Below are 25,390 nucleotides of genomic sequence, written 5' to 3' on the forward strand. Positions count from 1 at the left end.
TCTTAGATTTTTGTACATAATACATGTACTGTCTCCCCCGCCTGAGTTTGTGTGCACGTAATGTATGGGTCTACGTCGTCCCTCTGCCTGTGTTTCCGTATTACTTGACCCCTGCTGTTCTGTGTTGTGTGCGCACTGAATGGCCCATTATTGTACACGTTTCTCTCTCTCTCTCTCTCTCTCTCTCTCTCTCTCCCTCTCCCTCCATGTCATACGTGTACCGAATGGTTCGTTTAGAGTGCGGACTCTCTCTCTCTCTCTCGCTCTCTCTCTCTCTCTCTCTCTCTCTCTCTCTCTCTCTCTCTCTCACTCTCTCTCTCTCTCTCTCTCTCTCTCTCTCTCTCTCTCTCTCTCTGAGGATCCCCCTGTTCCCTCCTCCCTTGTATGGTAACGTTGTGCCCCACCGGCACAAACCTAATTGGGTCTCTTCGAACACAAAGGTGTTCGGCAAAATTGACAGAAACTAAAACGATTGTAACTTGCCATATTACTACCTCTCCTTTCTGCGAAACGATAGAACCCGAGTTGGTAATGAAAGAAAGGACAGGTAAGACGACTGATGTCCCCTAATCTGGCCTTTTTATAGGGGGACTATAACGTCAATGGTCTTCTGTTTTTCAGTTCGTTAGAAATGCAATCCCCAATGCCCAAATTGCCTCACCCCTCTGCACTTAAGTGCGGATGTCCAAAGCGTCCTCGCTTCCCTCGATTGACCCCAGCTCCCTGTCCAAAGCGTCCAAAGCGTCCTCGATTGACCCCAGCTCCATATCAGCTATCCCCGAAGCGTAATTGATGACCTTGATTAGCCGTCGCTCCCCAAGAAAAGCATGTTTAACCTCTGCCCCCCCCTCATGATGATAACCCCTGCTTGCAAGAGTTAGCCGACCCCGAAGGGAAATGTAAGATTGTCAGTACTTGGGTTAGAAAAAAGGGCGAGTCTCTACCTAAGGACTCGATTTCAAGTTTGATAGAATACACTGTCAATGGGAGTCCGATTTCTGTCCACGTACGTCACGAATGAACGCCAAATAGGCTTACGAATTCAGTGGAAATGCCCTCCTACATACTCCATAAGTGATGACTTCTGACTGTGACCGATGAACCTATCCCCCACCTACTTAGGATTGGGGACGGAATTGAGATGTATAAATGTCTTCTCCTGCCAGTTTTTCTAAAACTTGTTTTGTACCCATTCAAAGATACAATCACCGGAGGAGAGGAGCTGGATGTGACGCACAGCCTGGCCACAGATCATGAAGCACGTGTGACCGCAACCAAAGGTGGAGTCGCAGAGCAACGAGACGCAGGACGAGGCACCACTCTCAAGCTCGGCAGATGAAGGAATGAAGGGCTGCCTTGAAGCCCTTGATTTGCTGACCCACTCGTGCCTGAAGTCCCCGTCCCTTTTGAGCCCGACTGATGGGCCTGCCTGCTCGTCATCCTTTGTTCCTTTGGTCCCTTGGTGTGTTCAAAGATCTGATCCCACTCCGCCCTCTCTTCCCTCGATTATTCAACAACATCACCCTTTTCGCATAACTTTTGACTCAGAAAAGAAGAGCAACATTTAGATAGAATAAGGTTTTGCCACGGAAGAAGAAAGACACGCAGGTGCCCAGCATGAGGCACCCCTAAGAAGATCAGTTAGGAAACAGGACTGTGATCTAACAGCAGAGGACTGATCGCACCCTGCAACGCGTAAGGATGAATCCGAGCTGGACCTATAGCTCCACCGCCGGTGCTCAACAGCGCCAACGAAAGAAAACGGACTCTGTTAAAAAGACACTGTGACAAAGACCCCCCCTTCCTGAACTTTCTACCCACCCCTTGACTAATTGCTTGTATCAAACTGAATTCCTCCCTCAACCATTTTGTATTGCTTTCAAAAATGTTTCATCGGTCACTCATGTATTTAGTTTCCAAAAGTCTCTTATAGCACTGACAAGACCCGAAGGTATCAGAGCACTTTTTACTGTATGTTGATGTCACCGGAGAGAAAGTCAGAACCTGATTCTATAATGTGTCGGAACCTTTTCCTTGATTGACCCCGACTAAGTATTATGCCGATCTCTAGACTTGTATGAATAACCCAACAAATGTAAAATCACATGTACCGCATTCCGCCAATCGTATCGACTGTATAGAAATGAACTAGCTTATGTAAAAAAGCGGCGACTGTTGAAAATGGCAATGTATATGCACATAAGCGGCGTTCATTTGTGTTCACTGTACCCCTTGTTGTAAGCAGAACGGATATCGCTAAACTCTGACTGTATTATCCCGCCAGCATAGACCCATGCACACACGTACACGACAGCCATTTTAGGCACCATGGCCTCTCTGCCCATTTGTTCCCGGCACCCCTCCCCGCGCGCACTGCTCATGCATCGGCCACAAGACCCTCTCCCTCTGCGTGACCCTGCTCTAGAAGTAACCCTCCTGCTTGACCCACACCCCCCATTTCCTCCTGAGAACACCCTTCCCCTCAGCTGACGACCCCCCCCCCCGGCTGCACTTGGCCTCTCGACCCGGTCCCAAGTCCTAAGACCAAGCCTCGTGAATGTACACCCCCCCTTTTCCTGCCCAGCATAACAAAACCGTGATACACCAGCCGAAGTGCCCGATCTTATCGCCTGCCCAACCTTTGATTTGATCATCCCCTCCTGCCCTCATGTCCTGTAGGAATGTCCGGCTGAGAGATCACAATCTCTTGTTACATTCAGGAGGGGAGAATGACATCTGATCGACTGGTATGGGAATAGGCCTGAAGCTGGGATTCCAAGCATGCTTCTTCCTACTTCAAAGCGTCTTTATTGAAATAAGGAATGTTTTGTGCATCATAAACATGTGTATAAAAGACGAAGCCTCAGAGAAACTTGTTAGAGCACCTCCTGAAGAGACTATGCGAGTGTCCGAAATGACAGGCTCTCCTCATGAGAAATAAAACTCTGTTCTTGTTTTCCTGCTTCCAGCGCCCGTCTCTTTATTTGGTAATTGTTCAAGATGGGAACTAAGAGGCGTCCTGCGCCAGCAGCCTGGGCATCAGGTGTGTTATGGGCTGACTTTTCCACAGACTCATGAATGTAAACATGTGTACCCTAAAGAGCAGCATCTACAGAGAGACATAAGCCGGACATTTATATTCTCCATTAAAAAGTCACAGAATAACTGGCAATCATTCCTCCAGTGTAACAGTGCTTCTGAAGTGAATGACACAAGTATGTCATCTTGGGGTAGTTACAAGCCGCAACTGTTATACTTGTGCTGTTGTATACAACTGAGTGGACTGTTTTGCAACCCTGTGAACTATTATAAATGATGGTAGGTGGTTAGCACTTGATCATTCATAGTTTTAGTAGCTAGGGAGTTGACCCTTCTGTTCATCTCGATTTATTATGCTGCTGCCTAACGTTTTTAATCATTGTTGTTAAGTATGTTATTGTATCACGCGTTCAAAGTTCATGTGCTCACTTTCTCTGATTTATTAGGGTCAAAGGACATTGGATATTACTTCTGCTATCCCTATGATTTTGGCACGAAAACATATTTTTTTCATCTTCCTCTAGCAGTGGTGAAGACTAAACAGTGAATGAATTCCAAAGGACACCGAACACACACAGGAGAAAAGTCATCTGACTGAACATCAGGAAGGCTTTGTTTAGTGTTTAGAAGCATGATATGGATAGATATCTGAAATTAGACACAGGTCTGGAAATCCAAGTAACCTCACAGCATTTAGACATGTTCTGGCCTTTCAAAATGTATTAATGGGATTTTGATGGCAGCTCCATGTTTTGGCTACTTTTCAAAAACACAGAGTAACTAATAAATAGCCGGATCAGTCCTGTTAAGATCAGAAGGTTGGAAGGAGAAGCAGAGGCCACAGGCAAAGTAGCATTAAGGGAGTTCATTTTGCGGCTGTCACTAAACCACTCCTGGCAATGGGTAGACTCACCTGAGTGCGTCCTGAGATGGCCGGTCAGTGCGTCCCGCCTCCGGCAGGCGTAACTGCAGAAGGGACACTTGAAGGGCTTCTCCCCCGAATGAAGCTTGATGTGCCTGAGAAGGTTGCCCTTCTGCGTGAAGGAGGCCCCACATTGGTTGCAATGGAACGGGCGCTCACCTACAACATAGAGAGAGAGAAATAACAAGAGGGCAGTGAGTCAGCCAAAAGTGGTTGGATAGGCACAGACAAGACATGAGAAATGGTATACATTGAGATGACCCCCAGGCAGTGGACAGCTACAATACAAGGTATCGGTTAATTTTTGTGGGTAAGAGTGAGTCTTGTTAGGAGCCTTATCAATAATTGTCCTAAAATTCCAAAATGCACAGTCCTTTGCAGAACACTCGCCTTCTATTACAAAGTAACAATGGGTGGATGGACAAGTCAAAACACAGACCTGCTAGTCACATTAATCAAGCAATTTACCTATCCCTGAGTACTCGAGGGTTAGGCCATTGTTAGTTCCTTCAAGGCATTCAGAAGTTTAGGGCAGATGAAAAAGTCTGTTAAAGTCTGTTAAAGGATGAAAACATTTATATGGACATATTTATTTTTATTATTATTTCATGTCCACCACGCTATTTTTCATTTACAAACCTAGAGGGAAAAGAGGTTATAAAGGCCTCAATGCACTTGATGTACATTAGGGAATGTGTATCAGGTGCTTTATGGAATCCCATCAAGGGGGAACACTGCTGATAGGGGGTGTCAATCATGCTCTCTTCTACAAGCTGGTTGCTTTGCCAGGTCAAAAATAGAGTACTTCTAATTTCCAAGCATGTTGGAAGCTGCAGCTATGCATGTTGTTTAGGATGCGTTAGGTTTAGATTTAAGGGGCCCAGCTATCCGCCTGTTATACATCTCTCCAGTAACAGCTCAACCTCTTGTGCCCATACTGATATGACTGGATGGGTGTGAACATTCCTGTTAGATTTGGGGGTCTCTAGTTGGCAGAGGTAGGTACCTTTGACAAATAGGGACCCTGGTGTCTAGTCAAGGTAAGGGGGTACACTCCTAAAATAACCCCTGCTCACCCCCTTAGTAGCTTGGCATGAGCAGACAGGCTTATCTCAGAGGCAGTGTGTAAAGCATTTGTGAACAAATACAGTAACCAAGTGACAACACTACAGATGGACACCACCCACGTTTTATATCAAAAATAAGTATTTTTTATAGACTTATCACAAGACCATAAATGACAAAAATCCACAATACTGTACTTAAAATGGTGGAATTAGCTTAGTTCTCTTTAGATGTTAAAATGCGACACTTTGAATTCAATGTACCTTTAGATGCGTAACACTATACAACAAAAGTGTTGCAGGGAAGGTGATGCATTGGTCCCTTACTTGCAGGACGATGATGCATCGGTTTCTTACTGCTCTTCCATGGCATTGCGGCTCGCAACGCCGTGATGCGATGAAAATCTGGTGCGATGAAAACAAAGATGGTGTCTTCTAAATGATGCGATACAATGCGTGCATGCCCGATGGCCGTGCGGCGACTCAATAATTCTTCTGAGCCGTGACAGGCCCTGCGACACGCTTCTCTGGGAATGTGTGACACTCCGGTGAGGCGATGCGACAACTGCAGCAGCAACACCCTTGTTCAGTGATACAGCGACAGCGGCTGTGGCTGCTGAACTCTTTTCCAGTGATGCGAGATGCTTCTGTGATGCGATGCGACAACTACAGCGGCGTCATCCTAGTTCAGTCATGCGACGGCAGCGGCTGTGGAGGCGACACTTTTCTCCGGCGATGCAGGATGCTTCTGCGATGCGACAGCTACAGCGGCGACACCCTTGTTCAGTGAGGCAATGATAGCGGCTGCGGCAGCAACACGCTTCTTCCTCGTGAGTCGCGCTTCCAGCTCCTTGCAACACGCAGTCCCTCAGAAAGCCCAACACAACTGCAGGCACGTCCAAAGAACTCTTGGGGGGTTGGTGATTTGAAGTCTGTTGTCCCTGAGTCTTCAGCAGGAGGCAAGCTCTTTCTCAAGCCCTTGGAGATCTTTCAAAAGTTGATGAAAGTACAAACAAAGTTCCTCTCTCCTCTCTTTAGCAGTCAGCAACCACTGCAGGTCAATTCCCCAAGCAGCACTTCAGCTTAGGGATAGTTTCTCCTCAGTCTCTCTGGTTCCTCTCCTCAGCAAAAGTTTCTCCTTGTTTCCCAGTAGTGATCTAACTCTCTGCGGTCTGGATCCCCTTTTTATGTCTAGTCCAAATCAGTTCTGGTCAGTTCTGGAGCACTCTGTTTACTTGTCTCCTTCTTTCTTTTCAAAGTGCAGGGCAGAGACATTGGACGCACCACAGGAGGTGGAGCCAGCATTGTGGAGGGAAGGCATAGCCCTATTCAGGTCCCAGGTGCAACTCCTCCCACCCATCTAGTTGCAGATCTCTCTATTCACCCCTGTGCTAACTCACCCTGTCTCCTAGAATCCCGCAGCCCCTGTCACTCAAACTCCAGACACGGAATACACAACCTAGCAGAGGCAGGCTTGGATGGTTAGACAAGAAAATACCTACTTTCTAGAAGTGGTATTTTCAAACACAAAATGTTAAAACCAACTTCACTAAAATATGTATTTTATCATTCTGAGTTCAGGCATACTAAACTTGAATTTCTACCTAGGTCCCTGAGTCAGTTAGGATTATAAAATGTAATAATGAAACTGCCCATTCTGGCCTATGGGGAACATCTAGCCTTGCATTGGTGAAAATCGAAAATGGCTGTAATTCACTATTAGAGCACACCACAGACATCAGGGCTTGTCCTACCTTATAATTACAATGCACCCTGCCCTTGGGCCTACCATAGGGGTATCTGATATGAAGAAAAGGGAAGGTTTAGGGATTGGCAAGTGGGTGCACTTGCCCATTAAGCATGGCAGTACCAGACTGCACACAGGCTCAGCAATGGCAGACCTGAGACATATTTTACAAGGCTGCTTCTGTGGGTGGCACAACCAGTGCTGCAAGCCCACCAGCAGCATTTGGATTTACACGCCCTGGGCACACTCAGTGCACTGTACTAGGGTCTGACAAGTAAACCAAACCATCCAATCATGGAGTCACTGATTCATACACCAATTTACCATTGGGAGAGCATATGCACGTTAGCACTGATCAGCAATTGTAAAGTGCCCAGGGTCATAAAACCAACGAAAACAGGTCAGACAAAATACAGGAGGAAGGCAAAAGTCCAGGGATGACCCTGCAAAAAGCGCCAAGTCCAACAGTTCCTTTGTAGAGAGTTGCTCCAATTTAACGGGGCTCTCTAAAGAGGATGATTTTGACCAGGAGTGAGTGTTTAAAGTAAGATCTTACTGCACCATCTAATGAAAAACATAATTTGTAAATCACACTTGTGCACATCTAAAAACTGTAATATATAAGGATGAACTCCAGACCCTGCCCGGCTCAGATTGAGGAACGTCAGTGTTCTAGATGAAAAAAACTGCTAAAAAATTATTTGCTGGTATGTCATTCCCACATCTCTAGAAGGAGTGAAATGGTAAAGTTGTCTACTTACAGGAAAATGATCATTTGACACATTGCTTCATCTAATTTGCTAGAAAGTGAGTCATCCAGACAGCCAGTGCTAAATATGCAGTCATTTCTCAATCAGATGAAAATACAACAAAGGGCCGAGAACAAGAAGTTGATTGTGGTATATTGTGTTAAGAATGTGTTAAGCACAGAAAACACCCATAAACGCGTCCTGGATCTGGGGAAGCCAAAAGAGGAGTAGTAGAACTGAGACTTCAGGGATTAAGAAACACAAAGACTATTTAAAGATGTGACTTTTGATACATTTTGTTAACGTACAGTGGGGAGCAGTGGATTAGAAACCAGGAAAGAGAAAGAACAGCCACATTGCCAGACCAGATGACTTTATTTCTGTGCAGTAGATACTTGGATACTAAAAAACTCAGAGCATTTTGTGTCCAGCTGATTGATCCACTGTACCTCTAATACTTAAAATCAATTCCACAACACCTGGGCACACAATTTATACTGCAGTTATGAATGCATTAAACATATAGAACACGTGAAATTCTCTCTAGGGACTACTCTTTGCCAATTAAATAACCATGTTTGGCAGAATACGTTTCTTATCCTTTATTGTACGACCACAGTCCCTGACTCTCCAAAATGGCTGCCATACTGCAAGTCTGCAGCACCTGTAGATGTATAAATATGGCACTGGTTTGGTCCCTGGAACATGTCCTCAATTTTCAAACACCTTAAGTGAGGCTTTTACACTCTTAGAACCATTTGCACCCTCCAAGAGTAAGAAAAGTCCCCTAAATCCTGACTCTTCAAGATAACCAACAATCTGCGAAATCTTTAACTTGGGGTAAGAACATGTAGTTAAAATGTAAATACGTTCTGCCTTACCTAAGAGGCAAACACTTACAGGCTAACAGAACAATACTTCAACAGATCACAACTTCTTTTCTTACTTTATGTTAGGACCAGGAACACAGCTTTCAGTGGAATGCATTACGTAATCCCTGTGCCGATGTAAAATCCAAGCAAATTTATTCACTGTATACTGATGCCTCCATCAAAAAAAATGGCACATGGTGGCTTTACTGAGAGGATATATTATAACGATGGCACACATAGAGTGGTTGAGAAAATTGATTTTGTTTTCTGTGTTAATTCCATATGTGAAAATGGAATAAAATGGTTTACCTTTTTCACTATCATTGTAGAGTTATCTGCTTTGCCTTTGTGCAAAACGTAATGTAATTTGGAACAAAAACTCTTGGAGCTCTTCCTAATTATTTAAATGATGTAAAATTGAATTGCTGGAATGTTTGCCTTGGTGGAAAACTTTGAGTGTTGTCGATTCCAAAAAATCGTTCTGCTGAGTCTAGGTTTTATATTATCAACTCTAAAGGGGAAACCATTTTGCAAACGTTATTTAGGATATGATATTTCTGTCAGACAGTATTTTTTACTAAAGATATTCTGTAATTAAACTGGAATCAAACCTGACCGGCCCACCAATGAAAAAGGTGACATGGTGTCCCCACTGGCATGTTCACTGTTTTCCAAAAACAACAAAAAACAGTGTCCCTGAAAGCTTCTTCCCGTGATTGGAGGAAGTAAGAATGTTTTTCTGCCTGGGGCACGGATATAAAGGCTGCTTTGGCATCAACCATTGTTTGGAGATGTCTCATCACCACAACCTCTACATGAGTCCGTAAGTCTATTTCAGACATCCTCATTTCCTTTAGTAGATAAAGTGCACCACACATCAGGCGATGGACACTTTTCGAAGCAGTGTGTTTATGATGTCCAGTCCAATCACCATGTGCAGGCTGGCCATTTCCTTGAGAAGTTCACAAATTCCTCTCTGAAAGTTTGTCCAGTTGCTTCAAGAATCATAAAATGCCAAAGCATTACAAGACATTTCAATTTTTCAGCCTCGCTTCCAAGCTCTCCCACTAAAAAATGTTATTTGCACACTACTACATGCCATACAGTCTTGTGGTCGTAGGTGGAATGGACAGCAGTTGCCCAAAGATTTTGATGCATTTGCGTTAATTGATTGCTCTGTGGCTGGAGAACAAATGCTTTAGGTGAAATTATTTCTTCTGAGGTGATCAAGTGGTCATTGGCACATTAGAGAAAACTTTTTTTCATCGACGAAATGGTTGTTATTTATTCTGAAAATTGGCCCATTTTTAAATATATGTAATGTATTATTTGAAAAGGTCTTCTTTTTGAAAGTAATACGAGTCTCTGAAATATAATTTCTGCATTTCAGAATACTCTCCATCAGACATTGTTTACTTCAAGCAACTTTGGCTCAAAATAATGGTTCTGTTTTGCTTGTTTTTTGTTCCCTGAGAAAAAGACATCGAGATTGGGATGGAACTCCTCAATTGTTATCGATCTGACACGTGTTTTTGATTCATGGCCTTTGCTAAATATTTCCAAAGATGCCTATAATTAAAGTGTTATGAATAATCCTCTATAAAAAAATGTGTTGGCCAAAGTTTATTTTCCCTGATATATATTATAAGCCAGAGTCAGAATGGTTCAAGTGATCTGAAAGCTAGCCACGTCCACCCATACCAACCAGGGTTTCTTGATATTGCATTATGTTTTATCTTTTCAAGATTTATGTTGTTGTCAATTTCCTCCAGACATCAACCTCCTTTGTGCAAACCACCTACGACTACATTCATGTACCCCTCCTAAGGAATGCGTAATCTTTAGCTATGAAACACTCTTACTATTGAAGTAGGTGCTGGGTTCTTTCAATTTTCAATAAAGTGAGTGGTCTAGGCCATGAAGAACACATTTTCTCCACATATTACTTCAATATCTATATGTCTGTGATGTTGCTCTCCAGGCATACTTTAGTACATTCAAATCTCGTTGCACCATAGACTATGGAGCTAGACTGGAACATTTAGATTTTCTACTCATCTGACACAACTGTTAAAAAAAATCTCAAAATCATCTCAGGGTGTTTGTATTTCATAAAACAGGTAAAGATTAACCAAAACCTTGCTTCATGTCATTAATAATGTCATTTTCATCGGTGTTCTAACCACACATACACACCTCAAAGAAGCCCATATTTTAAGAAGAAGCAACTTTAAAAAAGATAATGCTACTAGCCTAATATCCAGCTTGTTCAGTTAATGCCAGAGCAAGTGCCAAGCCCAAAGCTTGAAGAATTATTTCTTCCGTTAGCCATGTGCAAAGTTCTGGGCAATATCAGAGAGTAGAAACCTATAGTCATTATTACTCTGGATGAAAACTCACTTCATTCAATCACAAATGACCACTTTCTCAACCCATTTTAATAAATACTTCTAGTTTTGAAAAAAGTTTTACAGAATATTCTAAATAAGCCTTTATCTCAATAAATGTACCCCATGTCCTTCTTAGTGCAATATTTTCCATGACTGAATTTAAAATATTGGTATAAAATAATTGAATAATGGCATGAAACATCAGGCCCTCCAGTAGAAATTTCACTTCATAATTTCATTAGAGACCTCATTAAGGGGGTCATTAGGATGGCGGGCGGACTTAGTCCGCCCGCCATCCTATCGGTGATCGGGACCACCCGCCATGAGGGTGGAGGTCCCGTGGGGGGTATTAGGATGAGCCCGCCACTGTGGCGGGCTTATCCTGCATTTTTAGCATTGTGACGGGTGGTGCTCTCAGCACCGCCCGCCACAATGCTAAAAATGCACGTATGCATGTGCATAAACAAAGCGGCAGGCACCGCACGGTGCCTGTCGCTTTGTTTATGCAAATGCAGGGGGGTACCACTGGTACCCTCCGTGTGCCACTCTACCTCTCCTTCACTCCGGGGGCCCGCAGAGGGCCCCGAAGTGAAGACCGCATGCTGTCGCCACGGAAAGGCATCTGTTTTGGCCCATGGTAATATGGCTGGTGGTGACACCGCCACCATATTAAACCTTTTCTGCCCCGGCAGCCAGGCGACCGGGGCGGAAAAGCGGCAGACGGTCTTTCCGTCCGCCGCTGTCCCCCCGCCATAGTAATATGGCGAGGTGGAAATGGGTGGCGGGCAGGTATGGATGTCGGTTGGATCGCCATCGCCCGCACGGCGGTGACGATCCGCCAGACATCCTAATGGGCCCCTAAGTTTGGTGCACATCTAGATAAATGGGACGTAACAACTTCCTTGTTGCTGTGTAAAGCAGTGGAACCTACCAAACAGTCAGAGACAGTATACTTTAGGGAGATTAAATACAAAAATAAAAAAGTTTTGCCACATGTCTGGTTTTAAAAAAAAAGTAAATAAATCCCTGCTTTTTCACAACATTTCACCTTCATTGTACTGTTACTAGTAGATGGTAGATTTCTCACTGACATTCCCTTTAATGTGGTTTCCATGCTATAGTTTCCCTCATGTGTTACAGCTATTGAATCACCATTAGCAAACCTTCTAGTAGCCTCAGTCACTTCAGAGATGGACTGGTTGGGTGGAAAAAAGGGTCATTGGTCATCTTTATGCTGGGATGCATTAATCAGAATAGACTTTAAAGAAGGAAATGACAGGAAAATACATTCAATTCGGTGGTCAGTCCTACAAGTTCAAAATGAGACCTACCTTTACAAAAAAAAGTATTATCATAACAAAACACAAAATTAAGGTACAAAAAGATATACGTCTCATTAACCAATAAAGATATACCAAATACAAACAGCACATTTATGCAAATATGTTTTCAAGAATGCTCTTCCATAGTTTTCAAACTTTGCTTGTCATGCCCAATTAATAAGCTGCTTTTCTTTGTGGTAATTATTGGCACACTGGACAATATGAGGTCAACTAAGTAAGACTGTAAACCCAACCTCTGCTCAACAAATTGGTGAGTTGCTAAAGTATCTGATGGCAATATTACCTGAGCCACTGCAGTAAGACAGACACATAACGAGACAATGTGATCAAGGATTGCATGACATGGTGATGTAGGCAAATCCTAGCTGGTGTTAAATAATCATAGTGTGAACCTGGAAAAAGGGTCTGGGTAATAAAGCCAACGGATACCAATTGGATTAAATGTGCTGAGAGATAAAGTCACTTTTAATGAACATGGTCTCAGTTTGTGTGATATTGGGTATTATAATTTCCTGTGCTTCTAGTGCCCCACTGAAATCAAACGAATGCGGCTGTGATTACGTCAATTATTCTAGAGGACATAGAAGAGGTGCCCTGGGTGCTTGGTAAGCGCAGAGAATTTCCCAAAGGACACACACGTCTTGGCTAATATCACTTAATACCATTTTGTCTTAATGGACCTGATACTGTAGGGTTCCTCAATAGCAGTACCACACAATACATTAAATAAAAGTGCTGCCATTGCCACAATTGAATTACTGTAGCACATCTTTACTGGCTTCTCCATAAAGTCTCATTGTTGGGCTACAAAGGCAACAAAACATGGGAGCCAGAATTGGCCTAAAACATTTGCAAACATTCCCTCACTATACCAGTTTTGATTGCACTCCATCGGAACCCCACTGATGCAAAGATTAAATACGACATTTTCTGCATCAATATACTCTGGGGAACAAGGCACTATTTACATTGACTCGACCAAAGACTTAAGAACTCTGTCCAAGACATCCCATTGCAAGCTAACTTCCCCTCTTCCTCCCACACTTGTCTGCTGTATCATGCACAGCATTCTGTGGAAAACAAATGGCACCAGGCAGCAATGTGTATGATTTCTAAGTAAATAAATGAACAAATCCAATGCTCTATCAATTAAGCAGTACAAATGTGACTACTCATGCTGTAGATTGAATTAAGTGTCTATTCATTATTCTTTACAGAACATGTTCCGTGAAAGTCTGCATTCTAAATATTAGTCGGGTCTGTGGGTCTTCTGGCCAGCTGTCTTCCTGCGCCAGACTTGTGAAATCTAAGAGTTGGCAGAATTTTGCATTCCTAAATAATGCAGTAGAAAGTGCAGAGATCTTCTGAGAGCTCTAAACTTCCTTGATAAGAAGTTAAATAAACGCATCAAACTAATTGTAAGAAGATCTAAAAGGATTTAGTATCTGCTTTTCTAGCTCCTCCGTGTACAATGCTGTGCAGAAGACTCACGTTTCTAGCTGGAGATGTGCTTAAAAACCAAGCATATTTATGGTAAGTTACTAAGTAGAATTGCAACCAATTTTGCAGAATGACACAGAATTTCTAAAAACCTTGCAGCTTTTTAATGATGGTGGTATCTACGTAAATTACCTACTAGACACAGATGCCAAATACTGGTGCATCCCCAGAATTAGAAGCAAGGAAATAATCTGTCTCCTCCCAAGTTATGTTGTTGTGTCATCTCATCTTTTTACTTTACCTAACCTTGTCTTTTCATATGCTAGGCTCTCTTAAGTTACCTGATAATATTTTGTGCTTGGATGAGACAGATGTTCCCTACTTGCAATTGATTTTGGGAGGTGAGGAATTAACTTTGGAGTCTAATGTTTAGCTACGTTTGGTTATAGCACTATTGGTCTCAAAACAATGCATGTAATGTCCTTTCTTTCTTTTTGAAGTAATATTATTTAGCCAATTGTTTTTTTCACCTTCAGGTAGGGTTCCATTTTATGCATCATTGTAGCTGTTTTTTGTGAACAGGAAACTAGACTGGTAGTTTTTGTACTACATTAAATTTGTTTGTTGTATTCTGCTGTGTATTCGAATTGTAATCCTGGACTGTGACTGCTGTAAGGACAGCTATCCGTCTGAATATCACCACCCTAGTGAGAGCAGCTTCTGCTGGAAGTGATAGGTGTGATAATAAGGCCAACCACCAATTTGAGGATTGCAGAGTGATAGCATGCCAATAAGGCCAAGAGGTGTGCCTTAAGCTCCTTTCTGAATGGCAAAGGAGTTGGTACAGTTTGATTTTGGTGCAGATATTGTTCCACATCCTTGGACAGTAGCATGGGAAGGCCCATCTTCTCTTGTTATTGTCTTTTTTTATTTTCAGTCTACTGGTGTCCTGGCTGTGATAATCTATGGTAGTTAGATTCTTGGCCATGTGAGGAAATCTGCCACCGATGTTGGTCCTGTGTGTGATGCGGTTGGCCTTGAAGAAAATGTGGGAGAATGTATGTCCCTTCGGGATTGGGTGACACAGACAAACCTCATTAGGCTTTAAATGAGATGTGCTGTAACACATATAATGTCTTTTCGGGTGGGAGGTGCAATTTGATGTCAGGCAAACCTAGAGCAGGGCAGTATGTGAGAGGATTAAGATTTCTGACTGTCACATTCGACTTTGCACCAGGCCTTTCTTACTGTGCAAGAAATAAGCCATGGAAGCACCTGTTTCAGTCTCCCCTGCAGGCCAGGTGAACCTTTCAGGTGAAATACAAATGTTTTTCAATAGTAACAAACAAGATTGGCCTTACAACAAATGCTGCTTTCCCAGCAATGACAATGTCTATCTGATAAAACTTTAGACTAATGGAATAGCTGACCTTGTGAGATCGGGACTGGGATGGGTGCCATCATTCCTTAATTGATCTGTGTTTTGTTTCTGCTGGAAAAGGGTCTGACAAATCCATTAATTCAAGTGTTTAATATTTAAAGGGACGTTGGGAATAGTATTCCCAGCAGCCTTTCTCAAGATGGAGCCAGGTTTGATCTATAGAATTGTAACATTCCTACCTGTAAGAAACTTGACACTGAAAGAAATTAACACATGGCAATAGACATAAAATAAGACCAGTTCAGGTCAAGTCAAGTCATGCATGAGGGTTACTGATTCTGGCATCCACTAAATAAGAATTAGGTAAACATTGGATATTTGGCCTTTTTATCTTTCTGCCTCAACTATGCAAGAAGGCAAATAACTATGGTGGTAGAAGCAGTGATTTAAGATGGATGAGAAAGGTGAATAGTAAGCTCTATATATGGTGTGGCTTTATAAGTGTATCTAAGAAGTCTAGCATATGTAACTAATTTCAGTGTCTAAATATTATGAGAGAGAAATCAGTGCTTGATAAATTTATGAATACTTCAAAGTAAAGACAGAGTACCCAAAATTGGCAGGCACCAATATATTTGTTTCGTAGTTATAGCAGTATTATCTTGGGAATTAGGAACAAGATAGTTTGAAAGTAAGCAGCAACAACTTTGTTTTTCAAGTGGAATGGAATACAATCTTAATCCCCGTGACACCAATGGTAAATGACAGTATCCACCAAGTTGCTTAGGGCACATGCATCATGCATATATTTTGTAATTCTAAAATAGCGATTGTTACCGAATCGCTATTATGGAATCACAAAAAGACCTACATATAGGAATCACAAAATAACTTGCAATTCCTTAACATTAGCTAATAGCAATTTGGAAATTGCGAATCGCTATTAGCTAATGTGACTCCATTCATTCCTATGGACCATATAGGGCTTAATTTTGCAACCTCCTAACATTATCCTAAAATTGGCTGCATTGAATCAATGTGTAAGATAAATTCTATATTTTTTTCCTGCCATCCTAAGAGTTTGCAAACGCAGGACTGAAAAGTAAGGTTAAGTTTACCATCTACTATATTCCTAAAAAGAAGAATCCACTTTACCTCTTGATATAGAAGAAAATAATTCTAAGGATTAGGATAACTCCGCTTGTAATAAGGCGGACAAGTTATCCATCACATTTGTAATGGAGTACACGTCCGCCAAACTCTTATTCAGGTCAAAAGCCATTGTGGTGTTTCACTCAAGGATAGAGCGACAGCTAATGTTAGGGCTGAAAGTTGCAGTTTTCCCAAATTATTTTGAGATTTTATTGAGCCAGCTTGTTTCCAGAGGGGTGGGCCCAGGGCCTTTCATTCTGTCTGTGGCATGGTCCAAGCTGTAAAACTGGTTACTGACTGGAGTAAGGGTAGTGTCTGCTGATAACAGTACCCAATGCTAAATATGATATTCAATATTAGGGGGACCTCTGATGATGATCCAATGATCTATCAGTGACCCTTGTTGAATGACCCATCACATGCTGTGTAACATATCCTCAAATGATAATTCTAAAGATAGATAGCTCTTAAACATCACCTATCATAAGAACACCTCAACTTCTTTATCCAGACCGATCACCTTCAGTGACCTTTTAGGCTTGGGCTTTCACCTGCTGCAGAACCAGCGATTATTCTGATTAAGATATCCTTCATCAATTGGGGTTGCTCCTGTTGATGCCCCGGGAATAGATACCTTTAAGTGACCATTTAGGAGTGGCATGAAATTTCACTGACTATAAGTTTCAGACAACTTCTGTTAACTAGTGCAGTGAAGGATAACTCTAATTAGGCATACTCTTGTGAGATACCCGATAGCTATCGCCTTCCTGCATTTCCACAGTCAGTTAAACGTATTTGATTTTCAGGATGGAGATGATTCTGTTGATGAAACCTGGGTCTGATAACATTCCCGTTTACTCGAGAGTGTGATATTTCTTACTGATCAACCATTCTCTCATTGATTATCCTTGCCTCAGTGTTCAAGACCTCTGGCTTTAATGTTCGGACATTCTCCATACATAAGCTACTAAATAAAAGCTTCTCATGTCTGCTCGTCGTGTATTTTTACTTTGCAAATATAAAAATGTATCATCTGCCTCTGGTTTATTTCCATGACTTTCTTAACTCAGCATCAAACTAATGGCTGCCTCCTTTTTATCTTGAATAGCCTGTCTGGCTCACTGCCTTAACGACATTGCCAACACTATAAGAAACGCAGATGACAAGAGAACAGTATCAGGTAATATTAACACCAGATTCTAAAGGCAGTCAGAGGTTCTGTTTGCGGCTGCTTACCAGTGTGGCTCCGTTTATGAACCATAAGCACATTGGGGCCAATGCAAACCATGCCACAGACGTCACATTTCAGTTTACCATTCGGAAGCCGGATTCCTCCTTCCAAAGACAGCTCCTGGCTGTCTCTGCCTTCGGCCAAGCCGTTGCTCTCCGAGAGGTGCTCTTCAGGGCTGCTGCCCTCGTCGTGATTCTGGATCCCACCATCATGGCTCAGCGGCTTTCTGTCCAGCTCCTCGTCACTTTGGATTTCCAGTTTCACAGAATTTGCTGTATAAGAAGAAAAAATGTACACAACTTACTGTTACCTGTTGTTTTGCAATTATTGACATGTCATCTGCATCATAGTCAAACTGTATTGTATGCTAAGGCAATAAGAACATATTACTCAGGTCAGAAACAATTATTAAAATTGTGTAAACAGCATAGACATTGCTACATTAAAGCACATCACGAAGGCACCATATAACCTGCGGTATGTCTCTGGTTCCTGTGTGAAGTGCGGGGTGAGTTTGTCCATATATTTGTTAGCTCACATCTCTTTACACGATTCACATGTAATTCTGATGTGAACAGGTAAGAGAGCAAAAGCCAAGACATTTCCCCCTGATATGGTACTAGTCAAGAGCTCTACGAGCAAAATGCTGACGGTGCAAAATAGTGCTGGGAGAACCCTAACAGGTGTATACATTGCCAAACACCCTATCATCCCCATAAGACATGCATTTAAACAGTACTATTTCACATGCACCTTAGATGCCTATCATGTTAATGTGGCCTCATACACATGTGGAGATTCCTGTTAGACAAAGCTATTTTTCTTCGATGGCGTTGCATCACCATGCTTGGGTTGTAAAGTCGCACCGTGCAGCAAATCCAGTAACAGGGAGTTGTAGCATGGGCAGCACTTTTACCAGTGAAGATACAAAACACCTGAGTAGTGTTTCAGTTACTTTTTGGCATGCTCCTCATGATAGGCTGAGCCATTACATTTCACTGTACTCCTCGTCCTTACTATGTGTACAAGAAAGCAGACATTCTGTGGGATTGTGCACACATCACCCACTCAAAACCCTTTCTCTGGTCGTATCTCCTTGTAGTATTGTGATGAGGGAAAAGGATGGGTGTTATTAATTGAATGAGCACAGTGAATGCCACGCGCCATAACTTCACAATGAGTTAATCCAGTTGCAGCTTGTTAGAGATGGACGTAGGGGCATGTTAGCAAGGAGTAGCGATATTCATCACTAAATGCGCTTAGCGCATTTTCCTTTATCGCTGCCTATTGTCGGATATTATCGCAGGGAGAACGTGCTATTAGCAACGTTTATCTCCAATGCGATAAAATATCCGGCGTTAGCGGCTCAATGCGATAATATCGCTGGAAATCCAGCGATATTCTTGCATAACGCCAATGTGGGCTTCATGTGATAATCCACCTCCCATTGACTATACAGGTAAGTCAACTTTTTAGCAGGCGTAAGATTCTAGCGATAATCACGCTTAGCACAATTGTTTTACCGCTTCACCTGCCATGCTAATAGGCGATAGCTGTGATAGCGACTGTTTTCAGTCGCTAAAAGTTTGGGTACGCCCACTTTGCATGTCATTAGCGATAAATATCGCTGACATGCAAAGCGGGCCCCAAACCGGTCGCTGTCGCTAACTGCTGTTAGCGACAGCTTGCTAATAGGGCGATAAAAATATCGCCACTTTAGCGGGAAAAAGTTCTGCTAAATCGGCGATATTGCCCGTGCTAATATACCCCATAGTCTCTTTGCATGGTACCCACTGTATGCTATGTTGTTGAGATAAGGTGGAAAAGAGATCAATGAAATTGTGGGGTTATGTAATAGCTGTCATCATTTGTCTAAGAGTTTGTGAAAAAGAGGCCTTTGGATGATTGAAATGTTGCACCGTTTAACTAAACTCCATTCAACTGTAAATCATTGATGTGAATTACACAGACTTAATAGAAATGCTGTTCAGTATTGCAATACATTATGCTTAAATGCTTAATATGGTTAGCTATCATAGTGTGCCGAAGAGATACTGCAGGTCTCTCCATAAAGGTGTGTTCATTACCTCTAGCACCAAAAATATTAATATCTTTTTATTACACATTGACTTTTGCACAGTACAAAAGGTCTTCAGCAGGGCCTGTGTGTATTGCATATAGCCTGAGGTTTTTAAGTTGTGTTGGAAACCTGAGTACATGTTTTCTGTACATGTGTCTGTCACTCCTGGGGCTTACACATATGCAGGGTCTACGGTCGCTGCTCTAGCTTTTCTCCTGGGTAGCAGTAGGAAGAAGGGTTCTGCATGTCTACATCTCTCTTGTGACACTCTGGGCTGTCCACTTGCCGGTTCATTCCTACGGGCATCACCAGAAGACACAACATCAGACGGGCTTCAGGAATCACTGCCAGTAACTCCAGGTCTGCTTGGATGACAATCCTATTAATCTAGCCATTTAGCAAATCCACCTACAACTGGGTTCTGGGTGCTCCGGTGAGTCCACGCAATGCGCATGGAAGGAGTGGCCATGCTGCCCAGCTGCGAATTTCTCAGTGGGCTAAAGAGATGCTTTAAGAGAAGGATAAGCTGAGGAATCCTCAGCCCATCCAGTCCATTACAAATGTGCTGAAGGAAGAACATAGGTTTTCTTAGATAAATATAAATGATTTGCTGCTATAGAAAAATAATGCTGCCGAATACTGTACATCTCCATGAAACTGGGATATTTGATGAGTCTTTCTTCACAACTCCATGTGAAATATATGACAATGTTTATTAAGATTCAGGAAAAGTTTCTCTAAAATTAAACAAAAGCTAGGTTGCTAAGTTCACTTTTCATGGGTGTTCTCATCTACTGGTGGTTAGGTTCTGATCTCTAGTTCGATTACAGTTGTGCAAAGTTGTGGCATTTTTCTCACACGACTTTCAAATATTGCCCTCAAACGCGAGAATTACTGCGTGTAGGTTGTGAAGTATTCTGCATGTAGACTTTAATATTAAAATTGGGACTGTCCCAGCCCTGTTAGGTTACTTCAAGAATAAAGAGGCAACATTGTTTCAAGGTGAGTGGAAAACTGTTGCCACAGGAGAAAAGGAAACACAGGTGTTCAGCTTCAATTAACACTTGGAAGGAAACATTAGTACTTGTGAGAAAATATTCCCAATTTGAGTGAAAACTATGCAATTATGTGGATGGCAGAAACTTTGCAAACCTCGAGTTTAGTGTATTACACAGTGTATTTATCAAGCCCTTCAGGTTCGTGCAATGGGGTAAATTTCATTCTAGGTTGCGCCATGCAAGGGGGATGCAGGGTGACGCAAAACCTTAATAAATCTGGGCCCAGGTTTTTAATCTTGTTTTTTTCTACTTGACCATATTTTATAACTAATGATGCCAAATCATTGTTTTCACCTTGTGCCTCAGCTTCTTTGTAAAGGTCAGGATCAGTTGCTCCGAGAGGGACAATATTGCATCCTCAGCAGTCATAGCAATCTGGGCACCAGTATTCCATTCTATTGACGAGCGATTGTGAATCCAGGCTCACATGGCCCCTGCCAAAGCCACTTTTAGAAGCTGCCGTCAGGGCTTGTTGTGTGCAGGTCTCCCTGTGGGAGTGAGCGCTGAGCTGCAAGCCACAGGGGACCTGCCAGGTGGGAGCGGGGGAAGTCTGCTACAGAAGGGAATGTGCACAAGCTTGGTGCCAGCCTACACCCTGCTCTTGAAATGATTGGAGTTCACTGAACCATCCATCTGCAGATGGTAGAGTGCAGGCCTGGGCACACTGTACTGCAATACACACATTACGGTGTTTTATATAGTGCTTAATAGAACAGCTATCATTTCTAAGCTTTGCCAATTACAGATGTTAATTTTTCTGTATTAAATGCAACTCCAGTTACTGGCTTTGGAAATTATTATTATCAATTTTAATGGTACTTACTGTATTGGCTTAGGAAAGAAGAAAAGCTGAGTTTGTCTTGTCAGTACTCATACTCATAACTAGCAGGTCACACCAGATCCCAGGTTCGAAAATTATCTAAATGCGCCTACTTGCCTGTATGTCAACCAAGGTGCCATGCCGCTGTATGTCCAGCACAGTTCTGGTAAGTAGAAACCTCTCAGCCTGACACCATCTCGCTAAATCTGAAATACAGTACAATGTTCGGACCTGATTCCAGTTGTGTGGATGGGGTGGGGTATTAGCTACACATAGTAAATTTACTGCCTCTGGTAAATACCTTCAATTCTGAATTTTCAAATTGAAATGGGGAATAACACAGAGAAGCAGTATTTAAAACACTGCCAAATTGAAAACATTTTGCCTATCTTCAGGGCGTTATCCACCAATCAATTTCAGCAGGTTTCAGCCTGCCAAAACCCAGCAAGGGAAAATACTGAGGGTGTAATAATTATCATACAACTCAATAGCCCAACCCCTGTAAAAAGTCACGTTTGCACAGGTATCAGAATTTAGCCATGAACTTGTAATCAGGTCCTGTGTTTTAGCCTAATCCCCAGAGTCTATATTTTAACGTGACCCCCAGTTGACCTGAATATACTGTACAGCCCAATAGAAATTGTGTCAGAGCGACACACACACACGCACACACACATATATATGCAACGTACTTATTATCCTGACCCTGACAGTAGACCTCTTTGCCACTTCCCCGAGTCTCCCTGTTCTGGTTCCAGTCTTCAGCTGTCCTAATTTACAAGAACAATAGACAGCAGTTCAGTCACACTTTTATGTCCATTAAAGTACAGGAAAAAGAAGAAGGACAACCAATACTGGGATCTCAACCTTCCAGGATATTGGCAGCCCTTTTTATTTCCACAAATCACAACGAATGGAAATAAAAGGAGGACTGTTCTCACATTCCCAGACTTTGTGCATGCTTCTCCACGGCACTGACAGGAATAATATATCACTGGAATTCGGGGTGGGGGTCTCCTGCAGTAGTGGTGCTGCAGCTGAAATTGAGACATGATAAAAAAAAGTCAGGATAGTAAGCCCTGTCTCCCTGTCATACGGCCCCTCTTATTTCAACCTCCCAATTTAAAATTGACAGTATACTACAAACTAGCCACAGCAGTACACACGCCAGCTTGGCTCCAGGCTTATGAATCCGCAATACAACAAGAGTCGGACTGGCCATAGAGGGCACAGGGCGTTTCCCTATTGGGCCACCAGGTTGTGGGCCCCTGGGGGGCGCGTTTTCGCTACAGGGGGGGCGGCATTATCGGTACCCTGTAACAAAATTGGTCGAAACTGGCTATAGCACACAGCTCAGACTCACCCCCTTCCTCCGCCGGGGTCAGGCCGAGCAGTTTGTCAGGGCTGTTTTCGGTTGCCAGTCTGATCCTAAATGTAACCCACAGCAAACAATCATATTATGAATAAATATCACTGCCGGTGTGTCAGCTCGACTCCCATTCTATGAACATATGATTTAGCCACAAATGTAAGGGCTAAATTCACGGAGGATTTTTGTAGATAAAATCATAATCTGACACCTTATGATTTAGAGATGATATTATTTTGGCAAGTTGCTAATTACTAACATCATATATTGTTCATAGTTTAATTTTCTTTTCTTTTTAGAATCCTTGTTTTGTTTCAGCAGTGCTTCCACTACACGTTGTTGATGAGTTCAATCATTTAATGCCTGATCCACAAATGTCTGAATTCACAGGGACCAATTTATCTGGAACGGAAATTCATTCCTTATGCTCCAGTACGATCTCTTAGATCTAGTAACAATCTCCTTCTTGTGGTCCCCTACATAAAAAAAGTAAGACACGGAGGCAGAGCCTTGTCCGCTACTGGCCCTAAGCTGTGGAACAAGTTACCTCTGGCCTTAAGACAATGTAAAGAACACCTGACATTCCGCAAACTTTTAAAAACAGCTCTTTTTAAAAATGAAGTCTAGCTCATCTCCTCATTGTCAATGTGTTGCTGATTTATGGTAAAAAAAGCGCAGAGATACTCCTGTCGGAGTGATTCAAGCGCTATACAAACTCATAAATAAATAAATAAATAAATTAAGAGACAGATTGAAGTTTTGTTTGAAGAATGTATGCAATGTTTGTAGAATACATTGGTATTATAGCTCACAAATGTGACTGGCCCACTGCACTTCCAAAATCAGATTGCCTCATCCTACAAAGAGACCAGGTCACAGTAGGGCACTCTTAAAATTACAACTATCAATGTACAAGGGAAAGACAGGATTGAGTTGGCTTTTTGCACTTCCTCCCAAATCATAAGTCTAAATAACAAGGGGTGATTTTCTGGAAAGCAATATAGTTTATGGAGCTACAAGTAGCCCTATAATGATTTACCTCATTAGGCCCAGGGATCATTTTTAGCATAATGTGTAGCCACTTAACCGTCAAGGTGTGATGCTTCATCATCGAGTCATGATCCATGTTGAGTGGGGTGGTTCAGTACCAGGGCCGGACTGGCCATAGCGGGCACCGGGCATTTCCCCGGGAGGCCGCTAGGGTGGGGGCCGGTTTTGGGTCCCTGGGGGGCCGTTTTTGTACCGGGGTCGGCAATGTCGGCCCCCGGTGACAAAATCGGCCGAAACCGGCAGCCGCAAACTGCTCAGCTGCAGTCCCCCTGACCCCAGAGTGGGTCAGCTGAGCAGTTTTCCAGGGCCGGGTTCTGTTCTCAGTCCGGCCCTGTTCAGTACCCATAGAGCTCCATTTGGAGCTCTCTATTGGGCTACATTTTTTGTTTTAATCTTCAGTTACCAGAAAGACTAATAAAATATAACACATATGAAAGTGGCAGGAGTAAGGATTTTTTAGATTTGGTGAAACATCCTAAATTGTCTATTCATAACCAATACACTTCTCCATTTAAAATTGGTTGAATCCAGGCTAAGATAACAAAGAGAGAGTGGAGGACTAGCAGGACCTATTCATCCCATAAGTTCAAAATAATACATTTTTGGTCGACGTGTTTCTTGTCTCATAGCCCAACCGGGTCTTTGGTGTTCATCAGGAAATATATAGAAAAATACCTAATCTAAACTAAGTAAGCCGTTTAGTCGAACGTATCGATGCAACTTGGGGACAGCAGTGAAATACATGCAGGCAAATCTGTGAATGGAAATTCACAATGGAACTTACAGTAGTTCTTTTTTGTAGGACCTAATAAATAATGAAATGAAACTCCAATGGTTTATAGAATTGTCTCACAGTTGTCAGCAGAAGGCACCCAGTCAGTTAAAACTATGGGCCATATTATCAAGAAAGGGCGATACATTATCGCCGTTTTATCGGCAGGAAACTGCAGCTAAAGCGGCGATAATGGGCTTGATAATATGCCTTTGTGAATTCCCATAGAAGCCCAGGTTCTGGTGTTAACTTGGGCTTCTATGGGAATTCACAATGGCATATTATCAAGCCCATTATCGCCGCTTTAGCTGCAGTTTCCTGCCGATAAAAGCGGCGATAATGTATCGCCCTTTCTTGATAATAATGCCCCTTACAGGACTGCCCTTAAACGAACGAGCCAATGTGTTTAATAAGCGCTGAAACCTTTCTGCAATTTTCAGCAAAATAAGCACACACAAAAGATGGATTTCTTGACCGTCTGTATTTAGTTATCCCACTTAAATGTCCTCAAATAATCAATGCCGCCTTCTGCAAAAAGGGAATACATGCATTAAAGGTTTAACGATACTTCAGTAAGAGTCAAGTCAAAATATCATTGCTTCCGTCATTAGTGAAAAGATTAACATTTCATTTGTGGGTCTCTATCTAGAGTCACCCAACTTGTTTAAAAAAAAAACATCCCCGAGCACAAAGACATTAGCATGCATTGGCAAAGCCAATAGGTCTTGCCTTTGGGACCTATTGGCCTTGCCAATACCTTTAGGCAATGCTTTAGAACTTCCCTGATGCTGTGCAGCATGGCCAAGTAACAAGAAAAAGCCTATCATTTGCCTACCAAATAGTACAGCCACTTTTTTTTTTACCTTTTTTTGGCAATACAACTTGGATTGCTAAAGAAAAGATAAAAAAAC

At 42.4% G+C, this 25,390-nt stretch overlaps 1 protein-coding gene across 11 annotated transcripts in view; it reads right to left on the reverse strand.

Annotated features, from left to right (window-relative positions):
* The window catches only part of IKZF2 (IKAROS family zinc finger 2), a 178,987-nt gene that overhangs the window by 52,508 nt on the left and 101,089 nt on the right, over positions 1 to 25,390 (reverse strand). For 6 of the 11 annotated variants that reach the window (XM_078680585.1, XM_078680586.1, XM_078680584.1 and 3 more), the window contains 2 exons: positions 17,336 to 17,602; positions 3,953 to 4,120 (listed from right to left, as the gene is read on the reverse strand). In XM_078680585.1, the coding sequence (XP_078536711.1) occupies positions 3,953 to 4,120; positions 17,336 to 17,602 (435 nt within the window). The remainder of the gene's footprint in view (positions 1 to 3,952; positions 4,121 to 17,335; positions 17,603 to 25,390) is intronic. The other 5 variants (XM_078680588.1, XM_078680594.1, XM_078680595.1 and 2 more) reach the window with 1 other exon arrangement.

This window comes from Lissotriton helveticus, chromosome 3_1, assembly GCF_964261635.1.
Source record: "Lissotriton helveticus chromosome 3_1, aLisHel1.1, whole genome shotgun sequence".
Lineage (NCBI taxonomy): Eukaryota > Metazoa > Chordata > Amphibia > Caudata > Salamandridae > Lissotriton > Lissotriton helveticus.